This window comes from Populus trichocarpa, chromosome 8 (genome assembly GCF_000002775.5).
Source record: "Populus trichocarpa isolate Nisqually-1 chromosome 8, P.trichocarpa_v4.1, whole genome shotgun sequence".
Taxonomy (NCBI): domain Eukaryota; kingdom Viridiplantae; phylum Streptophyta; class Magnoliopsida; order Malpighiales; family Salicaceae; genus Populus; species Populus trichocarpa.
Genome location: NC_037292.2, coordinates 2,934,131 through 2,948,003, shown reverse-complemented (window position 1 = coordinate 2,948,003; position 13,873 = coordinate 2,934,131). Strand labels below are relative to the sequence as shown.

At 35.6% G+C, this 13,873-nt stretch overlaps 3 protein-coding genes across 3 annotated transcripts; all 3 read right to left on the bottom strand.

Annotated features, from left to right (window-relative positions):
• Nucleotides 1-296: 296 nt before the first annotated feature.
• LOC7457914 (uncharacterized) lies at nucleotides 297-2,306 on the bottom strand. The gene is made up of 2 exons (XM_002311106.3): nucleotides 1,217-2,306; nucleotides 297-1,107 (listed from the first exon to the last, which is right to left on the bottom strand). The coding sequence occupies exons 1-2, from the start codon at nucleotides 1,850-1,852 to the stop codon at nucleotides 997-999; spliced, it is 747 nt and encodes a 248-aa protein (XP_002311142.1). The 5' UTR covers nucleotides 1,853-2,306; the 3' UTR covers nucleotides 297-996.
• A 314-nt stretch (nucleotides 2,307-2,620) lies between these two features.
• LOC7457913 (uncharacterized) lies at nucleotides 2,621-4,109 on the bottom strand. Its single transcript, XM_024607029.2, has 2 exons — nucleotides 3,105-4,109; nucleotides 2,621-2,931 (listed from the first exon to the last, which is right to left on the bottom strand). Exons 1-2 carry the CDS (start codon nucleotides 3,714-3,716, stop codon nucleotides 2,923-2,925), a joined length of 621 nt encoding a protein of 206 aa, XP_024462797.1. The 5' UTR covers nucleotides 3,717-4,109; the 3' UTR covers nucleotides 2,621-2,922.
• A 3,002-nt stretch (nucleotides 4,110-7,111) lies between these two features.
• Nucleotides 7,112-11,661, bottom strand: LOC7457912 (protein-tyrosine-phosphatase MKP1). The gene is made up of 4 exons (XM_024606976.2): nucleotides 11,479-11,661; nucleotides 8,634-11,278; nucleotides 7,536-7,718; nucleotides 7,112-7,293 (listed from the first exon to the last, which is right to left on the bottom strand). Exons 2-3 carry the CDS (start codon nucleotides 11,121-11,123, stop codon nucleotides 7,662-7,664), a joined length of 2,547 nt encoding a protein of 848 aa, XP_024462744.1. The 5' UTR covers nucleotides 11,124-11,278; nucleotides 11,479-11,661; the 3' UTR covers nucleotides 7,112-7,293; nucleotides 7,536-7,661.
• Between the last annotated feature and the right edge of the window lie 2,212 nt (nucleotides 11,662-13,873).

Sequence of the window (13,873 nt, the reverse complement as noted above, 5' to 3'; positions counted from 1 at the left end):
GGTTCGTACTTAATTATTTTTTTACTTGTTTGTTTCTGCATTGCAATTTTTATGGGTTGGCAGAATCATCGTATATAGTACGTACACAAAGTTTGAGTTAATAAAATATTGGGATTGGTTCTATAATAACTGCTATAAGGGAGAGCTCCTCCAACGTGGGAGCCTAAATATTTGCAGTAGTGTCGGGCTTGAAACAATAATTTCAATAAGATCAGAGACAGTTTTGACTGTGTGATTCATTTCTCTATCCTTTATGACCTTTGTTTAAGGTGTTTCTGTTTGCTTTGATGAAGCAAATCATGGAGTTCTTGAATCTGCCTTTGAAAGAAAGGGTTTGTTTGCTATGCTCCATTGCTAGCTAGGCATGATAATTACCAACTTGTGACAAATAAATCATTTGAAAAACTTAGATTTCTTAAGCCCTAGACACAGGCGAGCTCGATCGCTCAACCTGTCTCTCTGTGGTCGGGTTCCAGGACTCCGAAGTTTTGTCGGGGAAAACTTGCAAAGACATATTTTGCCTTGAAAGAGAAAAGGATGACAGCGTTTCATCATATCCTCGGCAAGCAAATAGAACTGTATGCTATTAAGCATATTCACCGTCATGGCATCAACGTTCATATGGTAATTCTTTGCAGCATCATCGCCAGCGCCAATGCCAAGAAAATAAAAAATAAAAAAATCAATTTCTTCTCTCCATCTCTCCCTTCCCTTTTATTGGTTTTTTCTTCTCCAATCTGCTGGATTGATCAATGTACTAAAAATATGCTTACTCAAAGAAAAATGTAGCCGAGCGAATATTTTCATTCCCATCGTATTCTCATTTCTCAACAACGAAAGTTAAATGAAAATGTAAAGCATATATATTGCACAGGAAGGATAAGGGCAGTCCAAAAGCAAAAGCAGAATTCTCAAAAACTTCAGGGAGACAGAATTAGTAAAATCTAACTTCCTCCTTGACACACTCACTTTGGAAATTAAGACCTCGTGAACAGATTATTTTCTACCTCTTTTACGTCTTGATGCAACATCTCTGACCTTCTGCTTTAGAAAAACAGCAGTCAGAGCATCCTTTGACAAAAGAGAAGCCTTCAGCAATTCAATCCCCTGAAATATATAAAAGAACAAGGACCAAAGAAGCCACATAGAAATATGTTAAAATGATCAGTAAAACTAGTTAAAAATGAACAATAGAAGGCAGAGGAGAGAATATCACCTCATCAATCCCAAAGTCAACAACCTTCTCCTCAAGTACACCAAAATCCTTGATATTGAACTTGTTTAGCAGACCAACACCAGACACCATTGACATTGGAGACACGGACAAATCATTCGTTACCATATATGTAACCAAGGCCTTCACGTAACCTCCCTCACCATTTGGTTTAGCCGAGGAAGTGGTAGAATCACTCGTACCAATAAACTTCACTTCTTGATTTCTATAACGAGGATAGCCTGGTGATGCGCAGTGACTACAAAAAGAGTTAAAAACATCTGACACGTACCCTGGATGCTGTGAGCAATAGTATAACTTCTGGTTTTCAGGTTTTTTATTTGAGTAAGGAAGCAGGAAGCTGGAATTGGTGACTTTAGTTACTATAATGGGACACAGAAGAGAATCCTTGTTTGGGTTAGGCTGCAGGTACGATTCATTCAGGCTTTCAAGACTCTCATATAGATTTGCTATGCAGCCAGTCATGGCTGATTTTTTGATGAGCCTAACAACTCTACCCACAGGCAAGGAGAGGAGGTGAAGCAGAAAATCCACGAAGTCTTTTCCTGCTTCAGCGAAGACGACTTGGTTACGGTTTGTGTCAATAAGAAGCTTCAAGCTGATTTTGGAGTCTGCCATGGCTGCTCCGCCTTCAGTGATGCGCCAAAAAAACTTGGCGAATTTACGGCTTTTACGGTTCCTGACGAATTTGTCGAGCTATCTAACCGTATATTTAGCAGGGAGCAGATCAATCGCCTCGTGGGGAAGAGGAAAGGTTTAAGTGAATATTATTGTATGCCATTATTGAATTGCATTCATTATTTACTACTCTTTAATTATGCATGTATTTTCACATTCCTGACAGGAAAAGAAAAGGGACATGCACTGAAATAATTGCACTCCCGGTTTGGTGATCAGATCCAATGATTTGCACTTTTATAAACGCAATACATTATCCTAACCAAGCCTAGAGAACTTACAATTCATTTGTTTTTCGTATTATTCATGTTATAAAGTATGAACACATCCTTCCTTCCCATATACCAAGAGGACAAGCATTTTTTGCAGAAGATACTACGGGGCTGAGATATATATATATATATATATATATATATATATATATATATATATATATATATATGTGGGTGTGTGTGTGTGTGTGTGTGTGTGTGTGTGTGTGATGAGCAGGTGCAAGGAACGCAAAGGATCATGACTTTTGAGCGCTTGAGCTATCGTTGAAGCCTTAGTTTCAGGAGAGAAATGAGAACAGTTTTCCCAACGGCTGATACTAGGTTGGAAAGCAGAGGGGCGAATAGGACACGAACAAATGCATCGCTTCCTATGGAATGATTACACCAAGAAATGTGCATGGGAAGATACCAAAAGATGTGTCTAAAAAGAACAAAAGGGAAAAGAAGGGCTGATTAATTCCATTACCTTTCCATCATGCAAATAAACCAGCCATGAAAATATAACGTTTCTCACCATACATTAATGAAAGAATTCGTTGTAATCTAACAACCAGGGCAGCACTAAACAAAATGTGCATGCTCTAATAATCGTAGAAGGGATCAGAACATGTAATTTCTTGCGAGGCAAAATTAGAGTTGAGAAAGATCACCCCCCGCAATGAAATCCACCTTGACCTCGTGCTTTGAAAGGAAGACTGCGGTAAGTGCTGCCTTAGACTGCAGAGAAGCCTTCAACACTTACAGACCCTACAAGAGGCAAAAACACAGAGTAAATCGATAGTGCTTAGTATCCACATCACAAATACATTAATTGCAGAGCCACTAGTACTATTAACTATTAATATCAGAGGTCCAGACAAAGTTTCGTGCTGTTAACCACCTACTTTAAAAACAACAAAATTCAGAGCGTAAATTCTTACCCCATTGATCCCAAACTCAGCCATCCTTTCCTCAAGAGCGCCAAAATCCCTAACATTGAACTTGTTTAGCTGAGCAACACCAGATATCATTGACATTGGTGACACTGACAAATCATCAGTCACCATGTATGTAACCAATCCCTTCACATATCCTCCCTCACTGGTTGAATCAGCAGTAGAATTATTCTCACCAACAAACTTCACTTCATAACACATTGGATTTCTGCAAGTAGCACAAATGGTGTCTTTACAGTCTGTGGTACACCGGCATTGCTTTACACGCATGTACAACTTTCTCTCGGCTTGATTAGTGTCAGGCAGCAAGATAGGCACATTAGCAACATGGTTTGGCACATGGGGCTTTAAAAGCAAATCCTTATCTTGATTAGGCTGCATGTAAGTTTGATTGAGGTTTTCAATGCTCTGGTAAAGATTTCCAATGCAGCCAACCATGGTTGCGTTTGTGATAAGCCTAATCACGGTACCCACAGGCAAGGAAAGGAGGTTGAACAGAAAGTCCACAAAATCTTTTCCAGCTTCTGCAAAAAGGACTTTGTTGGCATTCTTGTCAACCAATAACTTCAAGCTCAGTTTGGTATCTGGCTCTGTCATTTGTCAATACTGCAAAAGAACAATGTACAGGTATTTATAAAGTAATTTCAGCACAATACATTGCTGTAGCTGCATTTTCACACATCCTTTTGGATCTCAGAAGGAATGAAATGGTAAAAAAGGTCAAGACTTTAAAATGATCGGGCATGTATGGTAACCCATCTTGGAAACCACTGTCCTCTTTTATAGAAAGAAAAACATGAAAACGCATCAAAATTTTACAACAAAATCTTGACTGACTATTATAAACTACTTGCTAAACTAGCTGTGTCCGAGACACAACTCGGTTAGAAAAAATTCCCCACGCCAGAAATTCCTCACGCAAAGAGACAACAACAACAATGTTGTAAGACAAAACATCACAATCTATAAGAAAGAAAAGAGTAAATTCGATGACACGATAGCTAGCTAAATTAATACGAACAAAACGCATATATCAATACAAAATATGCCTTATCTCTTCCAGAAAAAAACGAACCTTTTTTCAATAACCCCGCCCCTAGGAGAACCTTTTCATATATTTTAATAGGACATATAAAGAGAAAAAGAAACGAAATATATCCATAGTTTTAAAATCCGGTCCGATCTGGCGGATTAATTTGGAACCCGACTGATCCAGGACTGGAACCGGGCCGGGTTGAAAAAAAAATAGAAGAAGGAAAAACCTGGTGTGACTCGGTTGACCCGGTCAAAAACCCGGTTGCAATCCGTTGACTTTTTTTTTACTAAAATAATGTCGTTTTGATTTTTTAAAAAAAAAATTGACCCGGGTGACCCAGTCAAAACTCAAAACCCTGATCTTGAACCGAACCGGATCTAAAAACTATGAATATATCTCGCTCATTAATATAAAAGGACTCGCTGTAATATTTTCATAAATATTTCCGTTTTAGGGCTAACCAAAGCTGTTTGTTTATGTGGTTTTAATTGTTTTTTAAAAATTTATTTTTGTATTTTAAAATTATTATTTTTATTGATATAAAAATTAAATTTTAAAAAATAAAAAATAATATTTCAATATAAATTTCAAAGTAACTCAATCATTTTATTAAAACACATTGGATAGTCCCATGGACCAATAAGATTTACTCAATTTCTATATCTACTAAAAGTTAAAATCTTGAATTTAAATTTAGAGGAATTATACATTAAATTAAATTGGTTCAAGTGAGTGAGTATTTAGTGGTATTTTATTAGTTATTTTAAACATATTTTTAAAGAAAAAATAGATATTAATAGAAAAAAAAATCTTAGATTGAGGTAATTTTATTATTTTTGTGTGTCTTGAATTTTATATTACAGAGATTTTATAATATAGAGAGTAATGGATATCACTAGTCATTTTTAAAAATTATAAAAATTTTCAATTAAATCGATATGAAATGTAAAATTTTAAATTGTATAAAATTGTTTAATTTTTTAATTAATATATAAATGATTCTTTTGTATTGATCATAAAATTCAAGTAGAGAGATTACATGAGAAAATAAATCATTTTAACCACTCTATCTGATATGGTAGTTCAAAATTCAACTTTAAAAACGTAGAAAAGATAGAAAATCTCCTCAACAACTTGTAATAATGCACCGGGGCTTGGCAGAGGCAAGGTTTCCTTCTCTCTGTCACCTAGGTTCGAGCTTCAGCGTGCACGCCTGTCACCTTCACGGTGTTTTACCTGCCTACTGGCTTTGCAAGGTGTTCAGTGGGTCCGGGAATTAATTGTGGTGCGCGTAAGCTGACCTGGACACCTCGTGTTACCTAAAAAAAATAAAAAAAAAACATAATGGAGACAAAAAATAAAAAAACAAAAATAAAAATAAAATAATGGAGCTATTTAGCAGCTCAAAAAAGTAATACATGCCAGTCATGCTATGAAGCACATTAGCAAGGTCATGTCTGTATTGTCATGTAACTTATCCATTACTTCATAAACCAAATGCTTATATGCCTATTTGTTTTGTCGGCTGTGAAGCTTTTCGCTAAAGATTTTTTTTTTAATTAGTTTTTTTAATGTTTTGATATATTAATGTTAAAAAAAATTAAAAAAATTAAAAATTAAAAAAATAATTAAAAAACAACTCCTATTACCATATTTATAATAATAATAATATAAATTATATATTGAAATTTTATTCAACATATAAAACGTGTCATGATGATCATAGCATCAGGGATCCAACATATATGTTTTATTACTGGGCGACATATTCCAAATGACAGTAGGATACCTCCTCCATTATTGCTTGATACTGCCTCCTACTTTCTGCAAAACTGTCTGCCTTTTCGGGCTTGATAATATCTGCCAAGTTGCGACTTCTTCGACCTTGCCGACTAAAACATCCTCGAATTGTTGGATTTTTGTACATTTGTCCAGTCAAAAAGGCAACGTCCCGTGTCTAAACCAAAGACCTTCGTAGCAAGAATTATTATGGCCTGTCTTTATCAAGTTCACATCTATTTTCCTTTCCTTTCCCCTCGAATGGAGCATAATTAAAAAAAAATCATAAAAGAAGAAAAACCAACATGACATTAACGGGCACTTAAGTTCAGTGATTTTCGAGCCCAGGGGGGGTGGGGGGGGGTGTCAAAGATGAGAGGTTAAATAATAAGAGTGGTGGAAGTCCCTGTCAATCCATCTGGGTCCGTTTCAACTTGCTCAGACTACCTAATAATAATATCATCTGGGTCCGTATCAACTTGCTCAGACTACGAAGACAACGGCTTGGTTATCTAGTTGCTTGTCTCTTATCCTTGTTACCAGTATTGATAATTAAAAGTAATAAACACTCATAAAACGACATGAGAAGATTGGGAAAACAAATAAAAAAGAACCGCTGCGTGGTTGGCCAATTGGCCTATAGCTCGGCGTCTATGTCAAAACAAAACTCCAAGGAGCAAGGATGAAAACATGCTGTGTTGTATTCACAAAGGCATATGATTGATGCGCGTTAGGGGGTGGTACCTGTTATCATATGAATGGTCTCCACTATTAGAACCATCAATGTTGTAAGCACCAGGAGACAATGATTCAAGCATCAGTGAAATCTCTAGTTGTCTCTGGTAACCAGAGCAGCAAAATGACAAGCATTCATGACCAAAGTTATTATCAGAAGAGCATTTCCTAATAATGAATACCGGGTCAACACCACTTATTATGAAGTTAATGCAAAAGCCATACGAGGTTCATTTCGGTCATGATTGCTAATCCTGCCAGCAACTTACCCTGCATACCCTCAGATGAGATAAGTCTGCCCATCCGACCTGAGAGACAGCAGTCGGTGTAAAAAAAGGATGACTAGTTTTAACAACGGCAATCAGGGCAGCTCATTCAAAACAATTTCAACGAGCATATCTTACCATCTAAACAAAAAGAAATTCAAAAGTTGGAAAGCAAATTAACCTCGGAAGAGAAATTTCAATGTATCTATTTTGCCTGAAAAAGCCTTCAGGAATTTGTTTCTGGTAATAATTGAATATACAAGAACATTCAATTGGTCGACAAAATGATTCAGTTATGAAGTATTACGGCACTGTACAGCCAGGTGAATAGCCACAAAGAAGCTTAGAAAGCAGCCGCCTGTAAATAGTATGAGAAAAAAACGACTCAGAAGAAGTAAATTGTTTATGATAAAACAAAAACATGCAGATTCAGGTATAATAAGCACAAGTTTAGGTTTATAATATTTCCCTACACCAGCAGAATCAACTAAACAACCCCCACCCCCTAAAAGCTACCATCCCTATTTGCAGAACCACGTAAAACATAATAACTCATAGATACATGCTAGTATGTGAGTTCACAGAAGGTCAATAATTTACCTCACTGGTTTTGCTGTGAGAATTGATTTCAATGCCCAAATACACGTGTTGAAAATTAGGGCAGCTGAAAAAATTGGAAGAAGGTCTAAGCCATTGCATTACAGAATCCTCCATTCTTCAGTGTTGCTACAATGCACTTAACAGTGCAAGAAATTCTGCTGGTTCTTCATCTTCATTGACCACCTGTCAATAACAAGCAGTTATGACAAAACTATTAGCATGGTTCTGCTGTCTCAGATCTGAGAAAATAAATAAGTAACAATTTATTGCCAAAATGCATGGTAAGGAATTGTAGCGATGGTTGACAGAAGAGGAGAGGCATGAAAAAAAAATGGAGGCACAGAAACTGTAAATAACCACCAACTTGAGCAACAGGGATAACATATAAGTGGGTGATGCTAAGGCAAAGACAAGAAGCTTCAATGGAAGAATAAAACCAAGGAAATCAAAATTTCATCGAGATTTTTCCATGAGCTTGAAAGCATTCCTTGCATTTTTCATTTGTTCTTCCTATCAAGTTTCATCGAAAAAGTAGAATTTCGTGACTCATGAATCAACACAACATTCTGTTCTTATCGCTCTAATCTGTCCATACCCAAACACTTGCAAACTCTCTAATAGGAAATAATCAAATTAGTCCACAGAAGGTAAACACTTGCAAACTCTCTATAGGAAATAATCAAATTAGTCCACAGTAGGTACCATCCAGGCACACATAAAGATTATAGGATAAAAACCAATGGGAAAAGGAAGGGAAGATAGGATAAAATTTTAAGAGATTTATTGGTTGTGCCACTTGCTTAGTCCCTCAAACAAAAAAGTAAACAACTTAAGCTTCTCAATAGGATACTTAGAACTAGTCATTTACGTTCTTTCCCTAAATCACCAACTTTCAAGTTTGGGTAACCTAATTTTGAGCAATTGTGCGAACTTCTTAAGAAAGGAGGGGGGGGGGGTTTATGAGTAAAAGATTTTGTTAAACAGCAATTCTATTTTTCTTCATAATCTAATGGCAAATAGACAACCACGCTACTAAAGTGCACAAATTATAGGGCGTTGCAAAAGTTGCAACAAAAGGTATCAAATATAACCCCATACCTTAATGGTAAGGTCCTTCGGAAGACCCATTTGAGTTAGAACATAATAACCAGCTTGACTCCAGTAAATATGTTCGGAATCTGCTAATAGTCTGTTGTTATCTAACTGAATCATGTTTTTCTCATCGGAAAATGATTTTCCTACCCAAAAGTAGAGAATCCTAGTCTCATCTCTGCCTACACCTCTGGTTGGCACTAAAATGGCAAAGGCGGTTTTAGAATCTAAATCACTGGTACCCAATGCTGCAATCCTTTCTAGACTGGGCCAGCGGCATACCAAAGGTTGCATTACTTTACAACTTTCTTCAACACTTTCCTCCATCCCATTTGACACATAACACCCCGAGCTTTCTCCCACAGGGCAATTTTTACCCAGTTCATCAAAATTATTTACAGTGGAGGCTTCCTTGTGATATAAGTCAGGACTAGCTACTCTGACCAGAGAAATGTTTGACTTGCACTGTTGAATTGAATGTCTACCTCCTTTAACATCATCCTTGGACTCTAAAACAATGTCTATACTATCTGAATTGCACCAAGAGAAAGTTTTCTCGTTTATCTTAGCACCCTGTTCCTGGCTGGCAAGAGAACTTGGAGGTGTATTGTTCACCCTCATATTATCAGTCACCATCGGCAGCTTCAAAGACTTTGACAAGCTACCTCTGCGCTCGGCAAGTGAAAGTGAAGATTTTTTGGATGGTGAGGAAGCTGCCGGCAAATGTTGCTGGGACATATCGACACCATAAATACTTGATAATGGTTGGGAAGAAGATTTAGATGTGAGAGACAAGTTAGATAAATTAGACAAGGTTGAAGATACTGGAAGAGAACATGAAGTTGCTGAAGGAGAATCTAGCGAGGATTCTGAAAAGTACTTTGAGTTAGTGCTAGAATCAGAAGAGATAGAATCTGGAGAGAGATAGAGAGGCGAAGAGGAGGAGGAAGATGACAGCGAAGATGAAGAAGGTGATGATGAGTGCACTATCATCATAGTGTCTGAATAGACCCTGGAAAGCAATATCTTCGGTGCTGAGACAAACTCTTTCATATCACCCGGGACAAACTTCCGCCTTAACACACTCCAACTGCTTTCTCTAGCAGGAAGATGGGTTTCAAGTTCATTCTCTGATGATGCAAATGGAGGCACAAAACCCCCCTTGATAGCTTTTTGGAAAATCTCAAAATCAACATTATATGTATCTACTTTCCTCTCACCAGGGCAAATCTTAGCTCTGGATCCCCCGCGATCTCCTCCATTAGCAGATTTATCCATCAAAGGTAAATAATAAGAGAAAGCATCCCAAAAGCGAGCTGGTTCTTCGCCTTCTTTAACCACTATTATTGGTCCTTGAGCTCTTTCATACCGAACAATCTGGCAAACTGCCCCTCTCGCATCCCTTTCCATAATGGCCTCACAATTTTTACCGATCCAGACATAAATTGAAGAAGGTATGTGAACAATAAAGGCACCTCTAGAATCCAGAGCAGATGGCGAAGGGTCATTCAGCATCCTTGGGACAAGATGCAAAGGGTCATAGGGTGAGTGTGGGGCAATTCTATACATCCTCAACAATGAACTAGGGCTAAGAGGGAAGGCATGAACCCTCTTTTGGCACTGTAATAACTGGCAGGCAAAACCCATGTTGGGATCTGCAATCCCTCTTGCTGCCTTCACATACTGAAACGCGTCATCAAAACTCTGGCCCTCTCTCCACATGAGATATGCTATCACCAATGAAGTGGACCGTGAAACCCCTTGGCAGCAATGAACAAAAACCCTCCCGCCCTGTTCCCTAACATCTTCAAAATAATCGAAAACATCATATAGAATACTCGTTATATCCTCTGATGGACTATCCTGCAACCACAAAGTCCTATACACAAAATCTGCCTTGAAATACTCCGGACAAACAAAACCCACACAATTTAACACATGGGTAATCCCATTCTGCTTCAAAATCTCCCTATCTCTAGCAACAGCATCCCCGCCTAGATACACGTGTTCAGCAACTTTAGAGCATTCCTTATCAAAGAAAGCAATCCTATCCTTCTTCACCAACCCACCGTTCCTATCAGGGGTCCTTTGAATCGAAGATAAATCAAGTTTCAACCTTTCACCGCTCTTGTTCCCACTCGGAGTAGGAGGCTGCGGCCACTCTCCCGAATCATCAGAACCTGCTTTTGGCCACTCGTCTAGACTTCTCCGAGCAATCGACAAAGGTGGCAAGCACGACCGTGCTTTACAATTCTGTTGAGACCGCGGAGTTAAAGGAGCAGGATACCTCCTGTTTTGCCCATTACCACTATTATTACCAGCAGGATTCCCATTCGGATCTATAACGCAATCTTTCTCTTCTGTTCCAGGGTGCTGTAGAGCAGTCCTAGAAGAGGACCAGGACGCAGAACGCCAGAAGACTTTGCGAGACCCGCCGGCAGAAGGAAGCTGGCACGGAGCCAGAGGATTATTAGAGGCATCTTCTTTGCCCACCATGCCCACTCCGCACTCGAACAAAAAGGTTATAACGACCTAGGATTTGAACCAAACCCAGAAATCGTAAGAACCCTGTATGTCTTTGATCTTCTACTTCAATATTCAAGACTAAACATGCTGGGGTTAGCTAGATCAAGCAGGGTGTTCCAGTGATACTGCAATCAAATAATTATCAGCAAATCAACATCAAATTAATCAATAATACAAGAAACATAACACTAATCAAAGATTTAAAGAAACCCACAAATCCAAAACAAGAACCCAAAAAAAATCTAGGGTTTTATCAGTTACTTAATGCAAAAGACCACAGAAATAGAAAGAGACAGAAATGGGAGGGATTGGATTCAAGACTTACAGTATGATGTGAAGGGTGAAGGGTGAAGGGTGAAGGGTGAAGGGTTAGAGAGTATTGGATTTATGAGGAAAGAGCGGAAGAGTTGGGGATGTTAACGAGAAAAGGAAGAGCAGGAGAAAGGAAACAGTCTTATTTCTTTTCTTTTTTTGCTTTGGTTTTATTTTCAGCTGAGACTTATAATGTTTCTTTATTTGACGATATATATATATATATATATATATATATATATATATATATATATATAGAGAGAGAGAGAGAGAGAGAGAGAGAGAGAGAGAGAGAGAGAGAGAGAGAGAGAGAGAGAGAGAGAGAGAGAGAGACATTAGCATTCGTTTCTTCTCTTCACTTTTTTTTTTCTTTTTTATTCACAATATAACGATACCAACTTACCAAGAGCCTGAAAGTTTATCGTGATTCTAGAAAATTTTAGATTTTTTTATTTTAAATTATTTTTTATTTTAATATGTTAATATTAAAAATAAAAAAAATATTTTAATATATTTCTAAATAAAAAAAATTTAAAAGGTAATTTTTATTTCACTAGCATTAACATTTTTTTTCTTCTCTTTGCTTTTTTTTATTCACAATATAATATATCAAGAGTGTGATTGGAAGTATGATTAAACTATATTTGTAGAGAATTTTGAATTTTTAATATTATTTTAATATAATTCTAACAAAAAAAAAAACTTCAAAATACAATTTTTACTTAGCTCTCAAAAACCCCCAAGTTCAATACCAGCCAGCCAGCCAGCATTTTTTATGGTCTATTACCATCCATGATTTATGATCTATTACCATCAATAATAAAAATTTTAAAAAAATATAAATCATTTGATGATAGTTGTTGTTTAGGTCCATCAATCTTGTTAGAAATTTATTTTATTTGAAAAAATTTGTCTGTGATGATGTTTGGGGTGAATATTGTTTTTTCTTAGGTGAGTAATTTGATTTTAAGGATAAAAATAACATTAATTATTATTGATATAATTATATTAGAATTCACGAGTGCTTATATATATATATATATATAGTTCACTTCTTTTTAAATTTAAAACATGATTGCGCGCCACAAATTTAATAATGATGTTTATTTAGCTAATTACTGTATAAGGACTGAAATTAAAAAAATAAAAATGAATGAACTTAACAATTATATCGTGTAATTAGTAAATTACTTTCCTTTTCCTCCTTCCCTTGCATTTTGAGAAAAGCAATTATACATGGTCAAAACTCTTGTTAGCCTTGGGTTCAAGTTTTTTTTTTAGCATTGCGTTTTAAAAAAAATTTATTTTTTTATTTTTTATTTAAATTAATATGTTTATGATATTTTTATATTGTTTTGATATATTGATGTTAAAAATAAATTTTAAAAAATAAAAAAATATTATTTTAAAATATTTTGAAATGAAAATCATTTTGGAAAACAATTACAACCATATTTTTAAATACGCTACAAAGATTGCAGTGCATAAAACTCATAGCCATGTTTAGGATTTTTATCGATCTTGAAAATATTTTTAATATAAATATATATAAAAAAAATAAAAAAATATATCGTAACACAAAATCAAAATACTCTCAATTAAAAAAACAAGTGTATCGTTGAACATTCCATTTAAAACGCAACCACCTCAGCCCACTTGCTTACCTGCCTCGCTATTGCAGGGAAAACCGACTAGAAGAAATGCTAGCGTGTCACAGTTATCATCTTCCAGTCGACGTGCAATATATTTTATTTATTTATAAGCAACGTTGTATAAGCAAAATCTCTCCACACACACACACATGGTAATGGTCTTTATTACATGAGAGTTCGGTCGTATAAAAATTATAAAACCTATGATTAATATTTATATACAAATATGTGTGAAAAATTCACATCAAAAATTTGTTTTTTTTATTTTTTTTGGAAATACATTAAAATAATATACTTTTTTAAAAAATCATATTTAATATCAGTACATCAAATCAAAACGATCTAAAAAACACTAAAAAAATTAATTTGAAGTAAAAAAATAAATTTTTTAAAAAATATTTTTAAAACGCAAAAACAAACAGGTTTTAAGACGTGATTTCGAATTACATTTCAAAAAACATTTCGTGAAAGTTTAAATTTTTTTTGCTTAAAATTATATTCTTTTATGTTTTTTTATAGTTTTAATGTAATGATGCAAACAATAATTTTTATAAAATTTAAAAAATATTATTTTAATATATTTTTAAAATAAAAAACACATTTAAAATCAACCTCAATAATGGTCACGTTTATTGAGTGAACAAGTTATCTTCTTTCTTTTTTATTCCCCCGAAAGGTGGTAAATGCTAGCATACAGAGAATTAATTCCGAAACAAATGCTAAGGAATATGGGATTTCATTTTTATTTTTTTAAAA

What these genes read in the sequence shown, in the direction of transcription:
- LOC7457914 (XM_002311106.3), bottom strand. Translation starts at nt 1,852, where the DNA reads ATGGCAGACTCCAAAATCAGCTTGAAGCTTCTTATTGACACAAACCGT. An exon ending in TTGACTTTGGGATTGATGAG is followed by an intron (nt 1,108 to 1,216) that starts GTGATATTCTCT and finishes TATATATTTCAG; the next exon opens with GGGATTGAATTGCTGAAGGC.
- LOC7457913 (XM_024607029.2), bottom strand. Translation starts at nt 3,716, where the DNA reads ATGACAGAGCCAGATACCAAACTGAGCTTGAAGTTATTGGTTGACAAG.
- LOC7457912 (XM_024606976.2), bottom strand. Translation starts at nt 11,123, where the DNA reads ATGGTGGGCAAAGAAGATGCCTCTAATAATCCTCTGGCTCCGTGCCAG. An exon ending in CGAAGGACCTTACCATTAAG is followed by an intron (nt 7,719 to 8,633) that starts GTATGGGGTTAT and finishes TGTTATTGACAG; the next exon opens with GTGGTCAATGAAGATGAAGA.